Here is a 23607-nt window from a genome sequence, read left to right as displayed (position 1 = left end):
AGGGAGGGAGGGAGGGAGAAGTTTTTTTTTTTTTAATATTTATTTTTTAGTTTTTCAGTGGACACAACATCTTTATTTTATTTTTATGTGGTGCTAAGGATCGAATCCAGCGCCCCGCGCATGCTAGGCGAGCATGCTACTGCTTGAGCCACATCCCCAGCCCGTTTTTTGTTTTGTTTTGTTTTGTTTTTAGTACCAGGGATTGAATCCAGGGGCATTTAACCACTAAGCCACATTCCAGCCCTTTTTATTTTTTGAGACAGAATCTCACTAAGTTGCTTAAGGCCTTGCTAAATTGATGAGGCTGGCTTTGAACTTGTGATCCTCCTGCCTCAGCCTCAAAAGTTGCTGGAATTACAGGTGTGTGCCACAGTGCCGGTTATGACTATACTTATGTTTGGCCATGATTTTAGCTGGATATTAGTTACACTAGAGACCATGAATCACTAAATCTGTCCATGACCTCTGTTCATAAATAAAGTTTTATTGGAACACAGCTACCCCCATTTCTTTAAACAGCAGTGGTGAGTAATTGTAAAAGAGATCATATGAACTGCGAAACTTATCTAGTCCTTTACAGAAGAAGTTTGCCCATCTCTGTACTAGATTGTGCAGCTTTATGAACAGTCACTGAGTATTCATTCCCTCAACTTAGCTCAGGGCCTGCCCATGTGAGTGCTCAAGTAATTGTTTGCTGTCTGAATTTTTTAAATTTTTTTAGTTGTAGATGGACACAATACCTTTCTTTTATTTATATATTTTTATGTGGTGCTGAGGATCAAACCCAGAGCCTCACACATGCTAGGCAAGTGCTCTACCACTGAGCTACAACCCCAGCACCTACTGTATGAATTTTTACTTCCTTCCTACATTAAGTAGAATAATGACTCACATAGAGGGGACCAACAACATAAATTGTTCCTACCTGATCGAGATCTTCATAGCCAATTGCATAGATTAACAACCAGACACCTCCTTTCTAATGTATTATATTCATGGATACAAAATTAATCTTTTAATTTCCATTATTTTTACCTATCAGTTTTAGTAGCCCCCTATTTTCCACCTAATAGAAACTACTCAATTGGATATTCTTGTTCCACTAGCAAATTCTTCCCTCAAACTTCTAACCAATGCTTTTCTCCTCCAGCCAATAAAAACTGCTCGCTATATGGTTCCTAATCACATAAAAGGTGTCTTTGTAAATAAATGGATAAAGAGACCCTGTGGGGGAGAGATGAATTATAAATGAAAAAAAAAAAAAAAAAAACACTTTTCCTTGGAACTGTACTCTCACACCATGGATCAAGGTTTAAAGGAGGAGTAAGTTTGAATTCATCCCCAAATTGCTAGGTAAACCTGACACTATGTAGTACAAGACCCTCTACAGCTATAGAGGGTCTAACACATCCACCTAGCCAGTTTCTCTCAAAAAATACCAAATCATTCTCCTCGTTCCAATTAATGCTACTTTATAACTTCTTTCACTTTTTTCTTTACTCTGTATCCCCTTACCAATGAAATATTCAGTCTGTACATGTAAAGTTTACTGCCTCATTATTAATACTCTCTGGTTGTTTCAAGCAATTTGACTTATTAACCAAGTGCCTCGAGAAAAGAAATCATTTAGTGGAGCACACCTGTAATCCTAGCAGCTAGGGAGATTGAGGCAGGAGGACCACAAGTTCAAAGCCAGCCTCAGCAAAAGCGAGGCTCTAAGCAACTCAGTAAGACCCTGTCTCTAAATAAAATACAAAATAGGGCTGGGGAAGTGGCTCAGTGGTTGAGTGCCTGAATTTAATCCCCAGTACCCGCACCTGGCAAAAAAAAAAAAAAAGAAAAAGATTTATAGTTTCTTATATATGCCTACAGATCTTACTGTCATGGTCTATTTTCATTAAAATTCACTGAACAGCTGTGCATTATGGCACATGCCTGTAATCCCAGCAGCTCAGGAGGCTGAGATAGGAGGATCACAAGTTCAAAGCCAGCATCAGCATCTTAGTGAGGCACTAAGCAACTCAGCAAGACTCTGTCTCAAAATAAAATATTAAAAGGGCTGAGGATGTTGCTCAGTGGTAAAGCACCCCTGGGATCAATCCCCAGGGGGAAAAAATGTTTTTTGGCTGAATATAATAAAGCAATACCAATTTTTTAAAAATTATTTTCATACACACACACATACATATATGTGTGTATTTTAGTTGTTGACAGAGCTTTATTTTATTCATTTATTTATATGGGGTGCTGAGAATTGAATCCAATGCCTCACACATGTTAGGCAAGCACTCTACCACTGAGCCACAACACCAGCCTGCAACCCCAATTTTGTTTAATAAAAGTAAAATCTAGAGTTCAGAGCTTCCCAGACTCTCTCACAAGTTCAGATCCTAGATGTGGAAATGCCCTTTTAGAGCAGTGCAACTGGGAAAGCAAGTCTGCAGTCGGAGAAGAGCATGGAAATTACAATCACTTTTAACAAATATGCCAAAAGATATTTGTTAAATTTGGGTAATAGTATACTAGATGATGACAGTAAGGCTGTTCTTATTATTTTCTCATTTACAAAAAAAATGCACAATAAAGGGCTTAGAATCTTACAAATTAACATAATAAACCTGGCGCAGTGGTGCATACCTGTAATCCCAACAACTCAGGAAGCTGAGGCAGGAAGATCACAAGTTCTAGGCCAACCTGGGCAACCTGGCAAGACTCTGTCTCAAAAAATAAAAAGGACTGGGGATGTAGCTCAGTGTAAGAGCACCTCTGGGTTCAATCCCCAGTACCACCAATAAAAAAATAAATAAATAGTACAATAATATCCACGTACATGGCACAAAAATATTGTTTATCATAAAAACAAAGATTTGTGCTAAGGTGTAATATTTAGTTTAAAGTTAGTTAATCAAGTCAGAAGGTATATTCTTTTCTCACTTTAGGCAGGTACTTTTTTAACTCAGGGCACTTAACCACTGAGCCACATATTCAACCCTTTTTTTTTTTTTTTATTTAGAGAGAAGGTTTGGTGAATTGCTGAGGCTGGCTTTGAATTACCGATTCTCCTGCCTCAACCTCCTGAGTCACTGGGATTACAGGTGTGTGCCCAGTAACTTTTTTTTATTTAATTGCTATGGATTGAATCCTGAACCTCACACATGATAATCAAGTGCTCTAGCACTTAGCTACATCAACCAGCCCAAGACCTCTTAATTCAGACAAGGTAACAATTTTGGAAATAGAACTCAACTAGAGATTCTCAAGCTCTAACTCTCAACTAACATATCACTTTGATTCCTCTTAGGAGGGGAAGTCTTAAGGAATAACACTTACGCCACCATCATGACAAAAACTAAGGTACCTACACTACTAAAAACAAGTATATACTAGGCACAGTGGCACACACCAGTATTGAAAATTCAAGACCAGCCTCAGCAACTTAGTGAGGTTCTAAGCATTTTAGCAAGACCCCATCCCAAAAATAAAATAAATAAGTAAATAAATAAATAAATAAAACAATGGACTGGGGATACAGCTCAGTGGTAAAGTGCTTCTGGGTTAAATCTCTGGTACAAAAAAATAGTCACAAAACAATATTTCAGAGCTTCCTAGTAAAAGATAAAATCACTATTTCTGCTATCACACAAAAGTAAAACTACTTTCTCTGCAAAGACACTTACCTGTGGCACAACATCCTGAAGAAAAGTTACAACACTTTCCATGTAGGACTGCTCTCTGGAAAAGAGCAAAATGGATAAGATTTGACATGATAGATTTAGACAGACCATGGAAAAGCTCTATATGTGAGCCCAAATGAAGTCACTCCCAATATTAAAACAAGGGGGAAAAATTATCACTTGATAATTCTGTTTATCCACTTGCTAGTTTCATGAATCTTTGTATATGCTCTTGACTGTAAGTCTTAAATTTTAAAAGAAGAACTAATGGCACATGCCTGTAATCCCAGCAGCTCAGGAAGCTGAGGCAGGAGGATCACAAGTTCAAACCCAGCCTCAGCAACTTGGCAAGGCCCTAAGCAACTTAATGAGACCCTTTCTCAAAAAAAAAGGGTTGGGGATGTGGGGATATAGATCAGCAGTAGAATACCCCTGGATTAAATTTTCAGTGCCAAAAAGAAGATAAATTTTTTTTTAAAGTTGATGAGGCTATAGCTCAGTGTTACAGCACTTGCCTAACAAGTGAAAGACCCCGGGGTTCAATCACCAGTACCAAAATAATAATAATAATAATAATAATAATAATAATAATAATACTCTTCTAATTTGATAGAGATAACTTCTAATTCATGTTTGAAGGAGTGATGACAGAATTCCTAGATAAGACAGACCTTCCTCTTGAGTCAGAGCATAATAATGCCCTACTTAGAGCAAGAAAAACTGTTGCTGATGACTCAGTATTTAGTGACCTCCTCTTTAAATTTGTTATGAACCTAGTCCTTTACCTGTATGTAGCAAAATGAGTCTACATTTTGCTCTATGTGCAGACATTAGAACAAGTTATTAAAAAGTCTTTACAGAACTTTTGCATACATGAAGCCTGGGAAAATATCAAAAAGCATAAAAGTGAGGGAAAATAACATTGTTCAGGACACTAAATGAGATTTTTTTTTTATGCTGTTGGAAATAGAGTCCAGAACAAAACACATGTTAGGCAAGTATCCTATCACTGAGCTACATCCCCACCTCCCACCCAAAGATATTTTAAATGGGAAGTATACAGGTATAAACATGTGCAAAAAATAATTTCTTCAAAATACTAAATTAATTTCAGGAAAGATATGAAAAAGTACATTCAAAATAATACAAGACATTCTAAAACCTAGGAAAAAAATATACCTTAGACTGTGATTGCTTCTTGTTGTTTGGTTGTGTTTTTTTTTCCCCAGAGTCAGGGATTGAACCCAGGGCCAAATGCATGCTAAACAAGTACCTAATCAATGAGTTACATTCCCAATCCTATATTTTTAAAACATGCCTTGGAGACTTACAAAAATTGATTAGGCCTAAAAACAAACAAACAAACAAAACAAACAAACAAACAAAAAACGATTAGGCTGTGGACTACAGTAGCACCATGGCACAGCACATGTTTGATCCCCAGCACCCAAAAAAAAAAAAGATTTGGCCTACCTCTCCAACCTCACTTTTTTGCCATTCTGCTTACATACACTGCTTAACCTATATGCCACTGCAATTTCTAGAATACAGTATACTATTGTTTTTTTTTTTTTCTTTTGTTTTATTTTTGTACTGAGGATTGAACCCCGAGGCACTTTTCAACTGAGCCATATCCCCAGCCCTTTTTTTATTTTGAAATGTGGTCTCACTTATTTACTGAGGGCCTCATTAAGTTGCTGGAGCTGGCCTTGAACTTGAGATCCTCCTGTCTCAGCCTCCTGAGTCTCTGGAATTACAAGCATGCCACACCATGCCCAGAACTACACTATTCCTTGAATCAAGACCTCTACATCATCTTTCTTTCTGCCTGATATCTTCCCACATACTTTTCTTTCATTCAACTCTCCAGTTTAAATGCTGCTTCCTCAAAAAGATCTTCAGTGATAGCCCTACACATACTCCCTTGTTACTCTCTATCATGGCATACTGTGCGGGGATGACACCTATAATTTATGTACTTTCTTACTTATTTATTATTTTCCCCCACCAGAATGTAAGCTCCATTACAAGAAGGAAGGAATTCATCTCTCATATTTACTTTTTTTTTTTTTTTTTTGGTACCAGGGGTTGATTTCAGGGGTGCTTAACCACTGAACCTATTATCTCCAGCCCTTTTAGTTTTTATTTTGAGTCAGGGTCTCAGTGAGTTGCTGACATTGGCTTTGAACTTAAGATCCTCCTGCTTTAGCCTCCTGAGCTTCTGGGATTACAGGAGTGAGCCACTGTGTCGGCTTCCCCTAAAACTGACAAGTCCTGGCAATTGAACCCGGGGCCTGCCACATACCAGGTAAGTACTCTACCACTGAGCTATATCCCCAACCCTTTTGTTGTTGTTGTTGAGATAGGGTTTTACTAAGCTACCCAGGTTGGCCTCAAATTTTCAATCCTCCTGCCTCAGTTTCCCAGTAGCAGAGGTTATAGGTATGTACCACCATTCCTGGCCACCATCATCTTATCACCAAAACCTATTAGCCAGTATTTAAGTCCATGCTTATATTAAAAAAATGAATGAATGAAAGATTGAAAAACCAACCCCACTAAAAGTGTGTACTGCATAACTAAAAGCAATATGCAACATGCTTTGAACACCATACTGTGAGACAACACAGAATACTAAATAAGGACACAGATCCCTATTCATAGTAAATAAGAACAAAACAATCTGGGCTTGATCCTGGTTCCCCTTCTTGAGGGCTGGGAGTATAAGTGGTAGAGTGCTTGCCCAGCATGCACAATTCCCTGGGTTCAATCCCCAAGCATCACACACAAAAAAAAAAAAAAAAGGAAAGAAAAAAGTTAATATGGTGGCTCCCCTCTTTGACTGTTACCAAGGAGAATTCAATTTTTCCCTATTTTGATTTCCTCAACAGTACCCAACTCATAGCTAATAACATGTATAACTTGTTGCTATGATTCATAGTTAGAAAAGAAATATATCTCTCGGAAGTATAGAGGAAGTATCATGGTAAAAGATCATATTATACATATCCTTGGTCAATCTGAGAAAGCAATCTTAGTGTAAAATGCTAAACTACTACCCAAGGGAAATAATCCAAGACTACTACAATTTCCCTCTAACAGCATTTTATAAGGCATAAAACGAGCCTCATCTCCACCAGGCCCTGAAGGGTCTTAATTGTCTACCTCAACCTATTTTAAATAGGTCATTTTTCCTGCATCAGGACTACATTTCATTTATAAAACAGCCTATCTTTCCCAAATCTTTTCACCCTATTCCCTTTGCCCTAAATGTATCTTTGATTCCAAAAGGCTAAATTTTTTCACCCTTAAAAGATACATTCTTACTGTTACCTTCTTAAAGAAACCTCGTCTGATCACACTCCTAAAATACTTTCTAAATTTTTATGCTGTTTTGCTGGAATCCTTTCTTTCTTGCAGGTTACACTAATATCAAGTATGTACATCTTTAAACCACACTGTATTATAAACTCCTAGAAAATATAGATACTCTTTGTCAAAGATTATCCAATATCTATAAATTTGCTCTTGATACTTTGAAACATTCTGAGACCTAGAGTAAGAGATACATTTTATATTACAATCTAGTAATCATATACATGCATAGGAATATATTTGTGCACAGCATGAAATAATTCTAACTCCCTTTATATGTTTTCTATTTGTGATGTTAGAGATCTAACCCAGGGCCTCACATATGCTAGGCAAGTGCTCTACCACTGAGCTATGCCTCCAGATGCTATTTAATTATTAAAACACAGATCCTGACCCACCAAGTTGATTTTATGATCCACTAGTTTGTTAAACCTAGAGTTTGAAAAACCATGACTCTTCAGGATTTAACACAGTATTTTTTTTTTTTTTTGGGCACCTGGGAGTGAATTCAGGGGTACTTGACCAGACAGCATCCCCAGCCCTATTTTGTATTTTATTTAGAGACAGGGGTCTCACTGAGTTGCTTAGTGCCTCACTGTTGCTGAGGCTGACCTTATACTAGCAATTCTCCTGTCTCAGTCTCCCAAGCCGCTGGGATTACAAGCATGCACCACCACACCAAGTTTAGCACAGTATTCTTTAGGTACTCTATAGCTCTCCAAATGTTCCTTTTAGCTGGCCTCAGCAATGATATTCCCTCAACCTGTAAAGCCAAAATTTTAAAGATTTTTACAAAAGTAAGCACTAGTTAAAAAGAAAATCTGATGTTGGATACAGGGGTGCCCACCTGTAATCCCAGCAACTAAGATGGCTGAGGCAGAAGGATCACAAGTTTGAGGACAGCCTCAGTAAATAAGCAAGGCTCTAAGTAACTTAGCAAGACCCTATTCAAAATAAAAGATAAAAAGGGCTGAGGATGGGGCTGGAGTTGTGGCTCAGTGGTAGAGCGCTTGCCTGGCATGTGCGAGGCCCTGGGTTCAATCCTCAGCACCACATATGAATAAATAAAATACAAAAGATCCATTGATAATTAAAAAATATTTTTTTCTAAAAAGGGGGCTGAGGATGTAACTCAGTGGTAAATCACCCCTGGGTTCAATATGCAGTACCAAAACAAAACAAAAATGAAAACAAAAATTTGAATGTTAGTTATTATTGTGAGTAAAGTTTTCTTCAGCTGTTGGGCTTATCTGAAGTATGCTTACGTGACAGCCTGAGGGCGAACCACAACTCCACCAGTACAACGACTGGGTCTTCTAGGAGAATCTGTAGCCATAGCTTCATTCATAAAACCTGGTTCCAGAACAAAAAAAAAAAAAAAGCTTAATCATCGTCATTAGAGGAAGAAAGTCTTATGATTACTTACCAGAGAATCCTTCTGAAAAAATGCCTAAAAAGATTGGCATGGTGGCACAAACAAATAATCCCAGCTACTTGGGAGGCTGAGGCAGAGAAGTAGCCAGCCTCAGCAACTTAGCATTGCTTTATCTCAAAATTAAAATTAAAAGGGCTCAGGATGTGGCTCAGTAGTAAGGCACTCCTGTATTTAATCCTCAGTAATGGAAAGGTTGGGGGATAAGGGGACCAACAAAGTACAAAATCCTCCTGAAATTTCTATTAAACCAGAAAAAGAAAATATTTTTTAAATTCCAAATTATGAGGTTTGTTTTTTTTTTATATAGACAATGTCTCAGAACCAAAAACAGTAAATGCTCTTGCTGGACCCTTTGTTCTCTTGTTAACATACACTAGAAAGATAAGAGAATGAGATGGGATGGGAATTGTAGCACAGGAGCAATTAGATAAATATTCTACCTTGGTGAGTCAAAATAAAAGAATTTACTCAAATTTTAGGTTGAGATAGTGAATATGCACATGGAATAATATTTCAAGACCCAAAGGAACAATGACATGATACCCCTCTACTTTCTTATTAAACCTGCTGGGAATCTCAGTAAGACAGCAGGGCCTCATTTAAATCATATTTTCAACCTCTGTCTATTGTAACCTAATCTCCAGGCTGAATACATATGTATATAAACATGCATGGTGTGAGATGCCCCTTATCCTTCCCCATTGCATCACTAAATCCTCATCCTTGAATGTTTAATGAGTCTCTGAATCACTAAGGAGGTTTTAAGAGCATGGAGTCTACTTGTTTAAGGTTAAAAGAGGACTGACAGCAATATTAAAGCCCAGAGCACGAAACTAATGCGAAAAGAACCTAAAACCATCACTTCTAAGTAGGAAGCATTCTATCACCTTGTTTGAAAACTCCCAAACTGATAAGTCCCATCTCCTACACCTTTTGCCAACTGGTCCAGCTACCCCTTCCTTCCTCAGGGGGTACCTTTCAACTCCAGCTCCCTTATCCCTCTCATTTCCATTTCACCCTTTCTTTTCCGAACCAGTCATCCAACCTCTCTCTGTTCTTTAAAGGCCCTGTCATCTGAGGACCACTCTCGCCAGCCCCTCAGGCCCCACTCTCCCAAAAGACACTCACACAGCGCTATCCACTTAACCTCCAACGCAGAGCCACCGCTGCCCCCAGCCGCCCTCTGGCCCCTTGCCCTTCTCCCCTCCCCCTCTAGTCTCGACACCTCTCCCCCGTCGAATTCCTGCCAGCCAAACACTGTCCCCCTCACGCTGCCTGCCCCTCGTCCGCTCCAAGCCTCCCCAAAGCCAAAGACCCGCCAGCCCTCTCACCGGCCGCTCCGCCGGTAAACGCTGTTCCCCAGCTCCAGGCTCACTGTTTGGAGTCTCCCCTCGTGATTGACGGCTTCCACTTCCTACCACGCCTCAGCGGAACCACCCTGCTAGCCAATCCCAGAAGCAAACTGGCCCTGGACGGGCACCGCCCTTGGAGGTCAGCTTCGCCAACCAGCAAGTAGAAAAGAGGCGGACCCGCCTCCTGAACATATCCAATCCGCTGGGGCTGGAGGGAAAACACAACAGTATGTAAGTTCGGGTGAAGTCGATGTATCAGGTTCGGTTGCGAGCGCAGTCAGGTAGGCAAGGATTACGAACGTGTCTATTTTAGTGGCAGACAGTACCATCGTGGGTTTTTAGGAAAAAACAACGTGCCCCAGACACCTGCTGACCTCGCCCAAGCGTCTCAGACTGGGAACCAGAGGACAGGGAGACGGGTCTGTTTACATCGAATTCTCGCGACAGCTGGTTCGAAACTCAAAGCACGTGGACGTGGCAGCTGCCAATCACTCTTAACTGGCCATTCATCCGTCCCGAAACCGACTTCTGCCCCGCCCTTTGCGATGTGTTTACCTTCCGGGATCCTAGGCTGACTCGCCCCGCAGATCAGCCCTGGAACCTAGGCGGTGTTGTTCTGAGGAAGGGGCATGGCGGTGGTCTTGTTAGATTTGAGCTCCCTTATAGAACCAGGACTGAGTGTTTACCACAGTTTACATCTTCCTTATCGGGATCTAACCATTGTCATTTTTTTCATACTTTTTAAAAGAAGAAAAATTGATTTATTGATCACTCCGCAGTCTTTGATTTTACTTCATACGCAATACTTTATTACCAAATTTAATGCTGCAACAGCTCCATGAAGATATTGCTTATTAATAGGCACGGTTTTGTAACTAATTGGCTGATACAACAGTAAACATCAGAAAGATCTTAGCACAATGCAGGAGGGAAAGGTTTAGTAGAAAAACTACTACCTCCCAAATACGAAATCTCCGGGCGCGGTGGCACACGCCTGTGATCCAAGCGGTTCGAGGTGGGAGGATGAGGCAAGACGACTGTAAACTCAAAGCAGCTCAGCAACTTGGAAAGATCCTGTCTCAAATTTTTAAAAAAGGGCGGAGATGTAGCTCAGTGGTTAAGCGCCCCTGGATTCAACCCCCTGTACCAAAAAAGAAAGGATGAAAGAAACAAGAGCCCAGCGCAGTGGTGCACCTCCTGTAATCAAAGCACCTTGAGAGGCTGAGGCAGAAGGAAGGCAAGTTCAAAGTCAGTATCAGCAAATTAGCGAGGCTCTAAGCAACTTATTGATACCCTGTCCTCAAAAATTAAAAAAGGCTTGGGATGTAGTTCAGTGATTAAGAGCCCTTAGATTCAATCCCCAGGACCAAAAAAAAAAAAAAAAAAAAAAAAAAAACCTTCCTACCTTAAACACACTACAGAAAGAATCTTCCCAGTATTCTGAACTCCTTCTGTTTTTACTGTTGTACTTTTTTTTTAACCAGGGATTGAACCCAAGGGCACTTAGCCACTGAGCTACATCCCCAGTCCTTTTTTATTTTTTATTGAGAGGATCTTACTGGGTTGCTTGCAGCCTAAGTTGCTGAGGCTTGCTTTGAACATGGGATCCTCCTGCCTCAGCCTCCTTAGCCACTAGGATTACAGGCCTGTGCCACCATGCTGGGCCAGCACTGGCTTCTTTATTGTCTCTGTAATGTGTTTTGGGTGCTTCTTTTCTGTAAATATCCTTTTCCCCCATCTACAACATTAAATACTTCCTAGACAATAGTAGGTCAAGCCTTTTACATTGCTGAATCCCCCTTAACCCCTAACAGCCATGAATCCACAAGAATTTAAAAATTAAGATTTCTTTGAATGTAAAAACTATTGTTCATATGCTGTCCAGAACCCAGAGCAGTATTAAAAACAAAACCTAGATACCAATAACTAATAATCACAAATGGGATAATCAACATTTGGATACATTTTTCAGTTTAGAGTTGATTTTTGATCTGCTTGTTGGTTTTGTTTGTAGTACTGGGGATGGAACTCAGAGCCTGAGTTACCTTCCCAGCCCCTTGTAAATTTTATTTTGAGACAGGGTCTCACTAAATTGCTGAGGCTGGCCTCAAACTTGAGATCCTCCTGCCTCAGCCTCCCAAGTTGCTATGATTACAGGCATGCGCACTGTGCCCTACAGTTTTGTATGCATTGTTAAACCTCATAACTCTATTTCTCTTCATAGCTATGATAAAATCAAGCAAACAAAATCATAAAGGATATACCTGTGCACAAGTTCATTCATTCATGAATTCAACTAATACCTGAGTACCTATCAAGTGTTAGGTGTGTTCTGAGTGGGGATATATATAGCCCAGTGAACAAATGGACAAATCATTGCACTTGTCCTTAGCCAAAGAATTCACACTCTGATGGGAAGACAGAAATAAACACAAACTGAGAAGGTAAAGTAGTGTAAAATGCCATGAAGAAAAACAATCCAGATAAATACATCAGCAAATGGCTTATTTTAGATAATATAGTCAGGACCAGGTCATACCTATAATCCCAGCTGCCCAGGACTTGAAGAAGGAGGATCTCACATTAGAGGTCAGCTTCAGCAATTTAGTGAGATCCTGCCTCAAAAAAAAAAAAAAATTAATAGGGCTGGTAATGTTGATCAGTGGTAAAACACCCCTGGGTTCAATCCCCAGCACAAAACAAACAAACAAAAAAAGATAGTACAGTCAGGGATATTTGTTTTGTGTGTGTTGTTTTGTCTTGTGTTGTGTTGGGGGTTGAACCCACAGCCTGGAGCTTGCTAAGTACATTCTCTAGTCTACTCCCAGCCTGGAGAGAACATTTAGATAAAAACCTCAACTAAATGAGGAAGACATTCTGAGAGAGCAGTCCAGACAAAAGGATCAAATTACCCAGCCCCTAAGAAGAGTTTTAAGGAAAAAAAAAAAAAAAAAAAAAAAAACAAGAAAATCAATATGGCTCAAATAAAGTGAACTAAGTTAATCTTACTGCAGACTAGTTAGGGAAGATAAAGAATGGCCAAATGCAATATGGTCTTACAAAGAATTATAAGGAATTTCCATTTTTTTAATAGGATGGGAACCTATTGGAAGAATTTCAGCTAGGAAGTGTCATATTATTTTTTTCTTGAAGTTCAGGAATTCAGCCTAAGGGTTCACCCATGCTAGATAAGTGCTCTACCACTGACTACATCCCCAGCCTTTTTAAATTTTGAGATGGGGGTCTCACCAAGTTACCTAGGCTCTCCTTGAATTTGCCCTCCTCAATTTCTGGAATAAGTAGGATTACAGGTGTGCACTGTCACTCCTCGCTGACACTTGATTTTAACAATGCCAAAGTAATCTACTTTCTTACACAACTATGGTGAATATAAATATTTTTTTTTTTACCAGAGAGAGATTAAACCCAGCAGTGCTAAAACACTGACCCACATCACCAGCCCTTTTTAAAATATTTTATTTAGAGACAGAATCTCGCTGAGTTGCTTAGGGCCTCACTAAATTATGAAGGCATCCTCCTGCCTCAGCCTTCCGAGCCCCTAGTATTACAGGTGTGCACTACCACACTGGACAATATTTTAATTTTCAGGGCTGGGGATATAGTTCAGTTGGTAGAGTGCTTGCCTCGCATGCACAAAGGCCCTGGGTTCAATCCCTAGGAGCACACACACACACACACATATATGTGTACATTTAATTTTCAATAAATTTAAAGACAGGATTGAATCTACACCTCTAGTCCCAGCTACTTGAAAGGCTGAGGCAAAAGGATCACTTACCAGCTTGAGGAAACATATCAAGACACCATGGGGGGGGGGGGNGGAAGGAAGGAAGGAAGGAAGGAAGGAAGGAAGGAAGGAAGGAAGGAAGGAAGGAAGGAAGGAAGGAAGGAAGGAAGGAAGGAAGGAAGGAAGGAAGGAAGGAAGGAAGGAAGGAAGGAAGGAAGGAAGGAAGGAAGGGAGGGAGGAAGGAAGGAAGGAAGGAAGGAAGGAAGGAAGGAAGGAAGGAAGGAAGGAAATTAAGTTCTTAACTTTTGTTACTGGCACAATATATTTAGGGGTAAAATATACTGAAATGCTTTCTTCCATCACATGAATTTTTCAAGTATCTTTATGATGAAAAATTCAATGTTCATTAATGCTGTTATGAAAACATACCTAGTACACAACTTGTGAAACCTCTGTTAGGGGTTGGGGATATTGCTCAGTGGCAGGGCACTTTGCTTAGCTTTTGAGAGTCTCCAAGTTTCATCCCCAGCACTGGAAAAATAAAGATTACATAACCCATTACTGTAATCAAGTGGAAATTTTAACTTCATGTATAGGAATATTTTATTTACAACCACTAGGAGATAAAAGTGAAAAGTAGCTAAACAGATTTTAATATACACATATATTTGATGAATTTCAACTTGGTACAGATAAAATATCATAGATATAAAAGATGGAAGTCCTTCACAATGAATTAACTCCAAAATTGTCTATTAGTTGCTATGTCTCTATCTTGGAAAGATATGAAAAACAAATTCTTCAACATTCAAAAATCCATAAGGTGGGGATGTAGTTCAGTGATAGAGCACTTCTGGAATGTATGAGGCCCTGGATTTGATTCCCAGTACCCCAAGGGGGAAAAGAAATCCTTCTAAAAAACCAGCCACACAGGATTGGGTGTGTAGCTGGAATAAAGCACATATTTAACCTGCAAGTGCTAGGTTTAATCCCCACCCACAAAACAATTCAAACCAACAAAGCAGCCACAAATAACATTTTACCTCCATCACTGGTTCTCAATTAATACTTTCATAAAAAATTGATATGCTTCCAAGTATATATTTTCTAGTATATGTGACACACATTGTTGCATGTATAAATTCTTTTTATTTTTTTTAATTTGGTGCAGGATATTGAACCCAGGGCCTCAGTCATGCTAAGGAGATGTTGTACCAATGAGCTACAACCCCAACCCATGAATTAACTCATTTATCTGTCAATGAGATTTCTTATTCCTAATAAAATTTAACTTTTTTCTCATAGAACACAATTCATCACACTTGGTGCTTTAGTATTGTCCCTTTTCCCTGCTATACTACTAAAGTATAAATAGTGGCGGGGGGGGGGGGGTTTGAGTTTGTTTGTTTTTCTCGTGGTATAGATATTGGAACCCAGGGCCTTAAATGTGCTAGGCAAACACTCTACCACTGTATTACATCTCCAGACCCTGTTTTATTCATGGTTAATTGATACATATTCCACCAAATATTCATAAATCATAATTTAATCATATTCTTTTTGGATATTTTGTTTCTATGCATTCTATATTAAAATTTAAAATTCAGTTTAAAAATGAATATTACACATATTTAAGTCATTACTCTAAAGCATTATCATAGCACAATAGACTATTAATATATACCATTAAAACAAACCACCAACAAAAATCCAGTTACATGAAGAACAGCTCACTGATTTATTAGATGAACAAACATACTCATATAATCAATGAAAACTGTACGATACAAAATAATTTAAGAAATGTTGGAAATTAGCAGCACCATCTGTTATTGAAATAGCAAGAAAAACTTCACATATTTAAGCAAACACTAGAAAGGGGATAACTATTTAAAGAACTAATAATGCCACTGGTCTGGGAAGACTGAGAAGGGCACTGTTTTAGGCAAACACACACCAAGATTCAGTGAGTATATCTGATGGTTAATGTTTTAGAAAAATGCTAATGAAGTAAAAGATACTGCATAGTGTTTTAATTAGGACAAGGAAACTAACATCCAGCTACTTTTAGCATGGCTCAACACTTCTATGAAAAATTTAGTTCTGAATTATGAAATTAGAAATAAAAAATACTTTTTAAAAGACACGAATAGTCTCTAGGAAACATTAAGTGGAACACAGGTCACTATGAAAATACATCACTCTTCCAGTCTGCTTAATAATTTACTTTAAAAAGTTGTGTTGTTTTCATCACAAGTGGCTTGTACAAATTTTTAATAAGCATTTTAAAAAGTTTAAATGTATTTCTAAAATCTAATAGATTCTTTTGATTTTTTTAAAACATTTAGCCCTGTTGTCACAATTACTGTGTATCAGAATAAGAGACTGAGTTTGTGTGAAGGATACAAATTTACACACAGTGTACAGCAACTTATACCCTAACATCTACAAAATTCACATTTATAATACAAGCAAATACAAGGCCAGGATAAAACTGTTAAATTCCAAAAAGTCAAACTGTATACTCTTTTTATTTTGTCCCCTTAAAAAAGTTCAACTTCGGTGCCAAATCTAAAAAGCCCTCTTATATCATAAATTTGGAAAAACCTCAATTCCCAGATACTTTTCAGCAAACACAAACAGTTTTCCTGTGCTGATGTAGTAAAGGATTTCCAATTTTTCTGTGGCCCCTAAGTCTACGTCGCATGGTGAGTTTGACAGAGTTCTTCCGCTGTGAGGTTGTGGGGAGGCTTCCAGATTGAGCACCACTACTTCGGCTTAAGCCATTTCGTCTATGCTTCTTCATAAGGGGGCCAGAGTTGGATTCTTCTAATGTCCTTTTAAAGTTCGCTGGAGGGGTTCTTTCAACTTCTTGAGCTTTCATTTGACCAGGAGTTGACATCTTTAAGTTTTTTTGGTCCAAGATGGCATTTGTTGAATTTGTAGGCACAAGGCCAACTGACAGGGTATTATTCAAAGAATCGTGTATCCTTAAAGTCAGGGCTTTAGTGCAATTTTCTTCAAGTGGCTCTGGATCTTTTGAGGGTATAACTACAGCCTGGACACTCCCTCGAGCTATCTCAGCTGGGACCTCTAAAAAATTCTCTGAGAAGGCATTACTACGAACAAGGGCAGGTATATGGTCCTTGGAGTTCAGCCTTGGCCATTGATCCTCTTCCAGAGACTGAAAAACAAGAAGGTAAAACAAGAAATTATTTATCCTAGAACTCAATAAATCCACAACACATATTAGACTCCTTACAAAGTGATTAAGAAGGCAAAAATACGATATGCATTCAATCACTTATTTATTATATCGTCACTAAACTGTGTTACAAGGCTCTATGAGGGTAACCTAGGAGAGTGGAAAGCAATATAAAGGTAACGATGACACTCAAATCCTGTCTATGGGGTAACAGATGAAATAAGTAATCTATTGGAGTGGGTTAAAATTCATCTCATCATTAGTATTTCCTGTCTACTAGTGAGTAACTAAAAATAAGATACTTTAAGGAATAACATTTCAAAACAGACCCTAAAAATAACTATAGGCACACATTTATAGCACCTTCACTCTGTATCCAAACATGAAGATAAAAGTATCATAATCTATGTACATTTTAATTTTATATGTAGCAACAACTAAACTCTAAAGAAACAACTCTAAAATGCGTGTTGTGCAGCACTGGGATAAAACCCAGGGCCTCCTCCATGTTAGACAAGCTCTCTACCACTGAGCTACATCCCCAGCCCCATAAATCTAATTGTTTTACACAAAGCCTTGTATTTTTCCATAGGGACCATCAAAAAATTGCTTCAAGGGCTGGGTTGTGGCTCAGCGATAGAGCGCCCACCTAGGCCCTGGGTTCAATCCTCAGCACCATATATATAAATAGTATCGTGTCCAACTACAACTAAAAAATAAATGTTTAAAAAACTTGCTTCAATGTGCTGGGGATGTGGCTCAAGCGGTAGTGTGCTTGCCTGGCATGTGCGGTGCTGAGTTCGATCCTCAGCACCACATACAAATAAAGATATTGTGTCCGCCGAAAACTAAAAAATGAATATTAAAAAATTCTCTCTCTCTCTAAAAAAAAAATTGCTTCAAGAAGCTATTAACAGCATCCTAATTTTATGATAACCCAAACAAATGCCTACCTAAACATTTTGAAAACTTTTTTTTCTTTTTTTTTTTTAATACTGGGGATTGAACCCAGGAGCACTGTACCACTAGCCTACATCACCAGTCCTTCTATTTTTTATTTTGAGACAGGATCTTCCTAAGTTGCCCAAGCTGGCCTCAAACTTGTAATCTTTCTGCCTCAGCCTCCCAAGCACCAGTGCTTACAGGCGTGCACCCCCAATGCCCAACTAATTCAAACAATTCTTCCAAAGTAATAATATTTTATAAAACCATTGTCTTAGTAGTTTTTCAAGGCAAGAATCAAAATGCAGGGAAAGAAAGTAGAATGAATCAGACATAACTTTCCTATGTTCATAAATGAATACATCATGTTCAACCACAAAAACGGGAAGTGATAATCTTGTATCTCTGATGTGGTCAAAATATGTTCTACTGTCATGTATAACTAAAAAGAACAAATAAAAAAAGAATCAAAATGCAAATATAACTCCAAAATGTGTAAAAATTTCCCAAGTGAATCCTCAACTACATTCATAAAATATTAACATATGATTAATATATGTAGAGTAGTAAATGATTTAATGATATCTTACTCTGATATAAAATCCCATGTCAATAAACACCTTTCTAAAAAGTTCTGTATAAATACATACTTATAGTTATAAGAAAGTTTCCTTTAATGTATCTAGAATTGAAACAAATGGGAAGCCAAAGCATACAGAATCTTGTAGACTTAAATATCTCAATGTAACCATAGAAGTGAACATTAGTGGGGAGAGGGTAGAATCTAGTACTGCCCCAAATACATTACTCCTCTTTTTTTATTGCACATCCATAATCCCAGCGGCTCGGGAGGCTGAGACAGGAGGATCAAAGCCAGACTCAGAACCGTGAGGATGCTAAGCAATTCAGTGAGACCCTGTCTCTAAATAAAATACAAAATAGGGCTGGGGATGTGACTCAGTCGTCAAGTGCCCCTGAGTTCAATCTCCAGTACGCAAAACACACACACACACACACACACAAACACACACGTGCATGGACACACACACACTCTTGTTGGGCCTAGTGGTGGTACATGCTTCTAATTCTATCAACTTGGGAGGCTCAGGAAGGAGGATACCAACTTCAAAAATAGACCGGGCAATTTAGCAAGACCCTGTCTCTCAAAATAAAAAAGACTGGGGATGTGGCTCAGTGGTTAAGTGCCCCTAGTTCAATCCCCAGTACCAATAAACGAATAAATAGAATATGCTTTCTTTCTGAAGTCACTGATTCATTAATTTATTATACATTGTGTGGCTTATTAAATAAGTCTGGTTATTCTTGCCTGCTTTAACAGTGAATGGAAAGCAGCAATCTTTTTGTTGTTTTTTAAGAGGCAGGTTTCTCTATGTGGTCCAAGCAGGTCTCAAACATGTGCTCTCCCTGCTTTGCCCTCTCAAGTAATGGGTATCAATCTTAATTCAAGAATCTAGTACTGAAAAAAAAGAAAACTATCTGTTCTTTAATACTGACACATGGTTTTCAATAATATCAATGAGATTTTTGTATGCATTCATCCCTTAATTGATTCAATTATTTAAACTGGTAACAAGCATATTCTGACTGATCACAGAAAAATAAATCATAAAAAAATCACTGACAGGGGCTCAGGTTATGGCTCAGCAGTAGTGCACTTGCCTCACATGTGTGAGACCCTGGGTTCAATCCTCAGCACCACATAAAAATAAATAAACAAAATAAAGATATTGTGACCACGTATAACTAAAAAGATATTTTTTTAAAAAATCACTGACAAAGAATCATGCAGCTCTAATATAGAAACAAGTATACAACAAGACCAGCAGTGAATAAGTCCTGTAGCAGAAGTCTTCCTACTGCTAAATAATCACTTGTCACTATTTAGGAACAAAAACAAGGACTAATCAAGCTATTTATAGGAATACCACATATTGCTGCAGCATGGATAACAAGGTTAGACACAGACTGAATTCCTTTATTTTTTAAAAAAGGAACAATTTCATAGTTCATAGAATTTATAGTAATTATTCCTGCTGTGTCTTTTTTAAATTCACAGATTATTATTCTGACACTACAAGTGGACTAGGTTTTCTTGTCCCACTTCCTCCTTGAACTTTTCCTTCTCCTTCTCCTTTTATTGGCACTCTGTGAATACATCACATCTGTTAGCACAAGCAACTGCTTAGGTTTCTTAGACTCATCCCGGATTAATTTGTGTTGTTAATCTTTCTTGTTATATTCATAAAGTACTTATTATATATTGGAAGATTACTCTTTAAAAACTACCTTAAAAGCTTCACTGACTCAGGTATCTCCTCCCATCTATGTTATAAGCCAGTGTTAAACAACTAATTACAAATTATGCCTAAGGCACAACTGAAGGTAAATTTTATTTTTTCTGAAACTGTCTCTTTTCCCTCATCCTTCCTTCCTATAGCTCTTTTATAAAAACAACTATATTTAGTTCTTCCCTACAGAAAGAATAAAGAAATGTGAGCCATTTCAATCCCTTAAACCAAGGTATTTTCACTGTATCTACTCCAAAACAAATAACACACACCAGAACCCAACTAAAATTGACATGTCTGTAGAGTAACCTGACATGCATAGTCTAAATATGAACCTTTTTTTTTTTTTTTTTTTGGTGCATGTACATTTGGTGGTGGAGTACTGGATTGAAGCCAGGGGTGCTATACCACTGAGCTCTATCCTCCCAGTTCTTTTGATTTATTTATTTTTATTTGGAGACAGAATCTTGCTAAGTTGCTGTCCTTGAACTTGTGATACACTCAGTGAAATGTGAATAAATCTTAACCCAATTGTCATCACACTTATCTAGATGTTATTAGACATAGGATACTGCAACAATGAAATAAATTAGAGATGTAGTGAATACTTCCCTTTAAGTCAATTAAGATAACCAAATAAAATAAATAAATAAGGCAGATTTGCTTCCACTACTTGTTAGAACAACCAAATTCTAATTATTCTGAATTGATCTAAATATTTCCCCATATTTGGAAAGGGGTACTAGGTTAACAACCAACCATCCCTGTACATAAATTAGTACATGTAAAAATCTCCTTATCAGCCAGGCCTGCTGCCACATGCCTGTAATCCCAGCTACTTAAGGAGTGGAAGCTGAGGCAGGAAGATCATAGGCAGAATATCAGTCTGCCAATTTAGGGATAACCTGTATCAAAATTTAAAATAAAATAAAAATAAGGGCTAGAACTGTAGCTCAGTGCTTACCAAAACCAACAACAACACTCCTTCCTTTAACTTTGGTCTAATTATTAGATGATTATATCTCAGAATTGAGATTTGTTTCTTTCTTTCTGGAGACAGGATTTCACAAACCCACCAGGTTTATCAAACTTCTAGGCTCAAAAGATCCTCTTGCCTCAGTCTAATTTTTTTTTTTTTTTTATCAGTACTGAGGATTGAACCAAGAGCCTTGCACATGCTAGGTATGTACTCTACATCTGAACAATAATCGCCCCCCTTTTTAAATAAATTTTATCTTTTTAAGAATTTAAGATTTATTTTATTTGTGGTTTTTTAATGTGGTGCTGAGGATAGAACCCAGTGCCTCACACATGCTAGCAAGCACTCTACCACTGAGCTACAACCCCAGCCCCTAAATTTTATTTTGAGACAAATCTTGCTAACTTGTCGAGGCTGGCCTCAAAATTGTCCTCTTGCCCTCAGCCACCCAAGTAGTTAGGATTATAGGTATGTGCCTGGCCTAAGAAATAGTTTTTAAACATTTTATGTACAGTTTTCCTAATGCCACTCAACAGACTACAATAATTTTTATTTGAGGTCAACATTGAGTATTTATTCCAATCACAATACTCTCTTGCTCCCTTACCAATGCATAACCCTAATGTTTCCTTCTCTATTCTAACTAAAGATCAGCTATTCAAGTAAATCGGGGAACAAAAAAGTAGTGAATACATACAATATTCAGAAAAAGGCAAATAGGCAGCCATATGGTGCACACCTGTAATCCCAGCAACTTGGGAGGCTGGGGCAGGAGGATTACAAGTTCGAGGCCAGCCTCAGCAACGTAGTGTGACCCTGTCTCAAGATAAAAAATAAAAAGAGCTGGACACATAGCTCAAATGGTAGCGCACTCCTGGGTTCAATCCCTAGTACCACAAGGTGGGGGAGAGAAATAGGCAAGTAAACAAGTTTCAAAGGAAAGAAAGCTTTGACAAGGAATTTCTATAGGAATATTACTATAAAATAGTCAATTTTTTTGGTAGTGCTGGGGGTTCGAACCCAAGGCCTTCCAGCATGCTAGGTAATCATTCTACCACTGAGCTACACACCCAGCTTGTTAATTTCTAAATGAAAAGATTCCACTTTGTTATATATATTTTTGCCATTTCCATGTTAGAAAAAAGTTAAACAGTAATAATAAAAAATTGCCTGAATATACAATATAAAATTCTTCTGTATTTCCCATTTTAATGGTGAGGCCACTCAAAATATATTCTCAGAAAACCAGATTAGCCTTGTTTTATATTAAAGCAATTATCAATATTACTAATTTTTGGTAGGAAAAAACAGGATGAAAACACAACCAAGTATTTGAGGTCTCATTAAATTAGACAAGGGGAATTAGATACGGTAAATTTGTTTCTCAGCAATATTAACATGGTTAAGAAACAAGAATATGTTTCTTACTCATGTTAACAGACATCCAGTTCTAAGTTCTGCAATTCTAAGATCCAGTTCAATTTTGATTCTGTATGACCTTATCCAGACTGTTTAATCTCTCAGTCATATTATCGATAAATGGGATATATAATACTGATATCAATACCATTTCTGAGTTATTGGGTTCAAATGAATATTATAGATCAGAGTGCTTCAAAACTTCCTAAAGCTTTACAAATGTTCACAGGATCAGAAGGGGATCAATAAATTTCAAACACTAATATTCTTCAGGGAACCAAACAGTTTTCTAGTAAGTGGTATACACACAGCTGACATTCAGATTAGTACTGATGTGAAGCTAGCTCTCTGACAACAAATTACATAACAAAGATCCATCACCTTGAATTTAGCTCAAAATTCCATTTTATCAATAATCTAAAATGTATTTGTAGGCAACACTAACCAAAGGAATTCTATTAAAACAGAACCTTAAAATTACAGAACTATACCTTGACTGGTGGTGTAGAACATGGAGAAGGAGTCATCACACAGGTTTCCTGACTATTATAAGAAGGGCTATCAGTCAGGTTCAGATAGAGCTCATCTTCATTGGTGAAGTGTCCTTGATTGTCCACTCCTGGAGAGATGCAGATTACTATGGCACTGGTGTTATCTGCCCGAAGCATACGCTGCCTCCAGCGGCCTAGTGCCCGATTCACAAGCATTTTGGCACAAGATTGTCCAGGCTCACCCTGTATTAAAATTAAAAAAAAAAAAACAAAAACAAGAAAAGAACATTAACTCACATTTAGTTGCCACTAAATATGTATCAAATTAAAAAATGGGTATTCAATGTGACCTAAGTAAATAAAGCTCCCAAATTTTCAAACATTATCCATAATTCCCATAGCTATTTTGAAGTAGTATTTCTTTTTTTTTTTTAATTTTTTTTTTTTTAAAGAGAATTTTTTTAATGTTTATTCTTTAGTTTTCGGCGGACACAACATTTTTGTTTGTATGTGGTGCTGAGGATCAAACCCGGGCCGCACGCATGCCAGGCGAGCGCGCTACCGCTTGAGCCACATCCCCAGCCCTTGAAGTAGTATTTCTAAATTAAAAAAAAAAATAACAAAGACCTAATTTCTTTAGAAGAGCTCCTACAAATAAAAAATGATGACCTAACATAC

The 23607-nt window shown here is 37.9% G+C and overlaps 2 protein-coding genes across 10 annotated transcripts in view; both read right to left on the bottom strand.

The window, feature by feature from the left end:
• Window positions 1-10041, bottom strand: part of Bcas3 (BCAS3 microtubule associated cell migration factor) — a 575967-nt gene extending 565926 nt beyond the window's left edge. For 3 of the 9 annotated variants that reach the window (XR_007342273.1, XM_048788076.1, XM_048788058.1), the window contains exons 1-3: window positions 9816-10038; window positions 8315-8402; window positions 3678-3732 (exon numbers count right to left, since the gene is read on the bottom strand). Coding sequence is in view for 7 of the 9 variants with exons in the window: in XM_048788076.1 (XP_048644033.1) it covers window positions 3678-3732; window positions 8315-8397 (138 nt within the window). In the remaining 2 variants the exon portion in view is untranslated. Of the gene's footprint in view, window positions 1-3677; window positions 3733-8314; window positions 8403-9815 lie in introns of all 9 variants that reach the window. The other 6 variants (XM_048788041.1, XM_048788045.1, XM_048788051.1 and 3 more) reach the window with 6 other exon arrangements.
• A 5017-nt stretch (window positions 10042-15058) lies between these two features.
• Ppm1d (protein phosphatase, Mg2+/Mn2+ dependent 1D) overlaps window positions 15059-23607 on the bottom strand; it is a 44355-nt gene continuing 35806 nt past the window's right edge. Inside the window, 2 exon segments of the mRNA XM_015495371.2 lie at window positions 15059-16768; window positions 22930-23172. Of these exon segments, the coding sequence (XP_015350857.1) occupies window positions 16211-16768; window positions 22930-23172 (801 nt within the window). The 3' untranslated portion in view covers window positions 15059-16210.

This window comes from Marmota marmota, unplaced genomic scaffold (genome assembly GCF_001458135.2).
Source record: "Marmota marmota marmota unplaced genomic scaffold, marMar, whole genome shotgun sequence".
NCBI lineage: Eukaryota > Metazoa > Chordata > Mammalia > Rodentia > Sciuridae > Marmota > Marmota marmota.
Note: the sequence above shows the minus strand (reverse complement) of the source record. Positions and strands in the feature narration are given on the sequence as shown.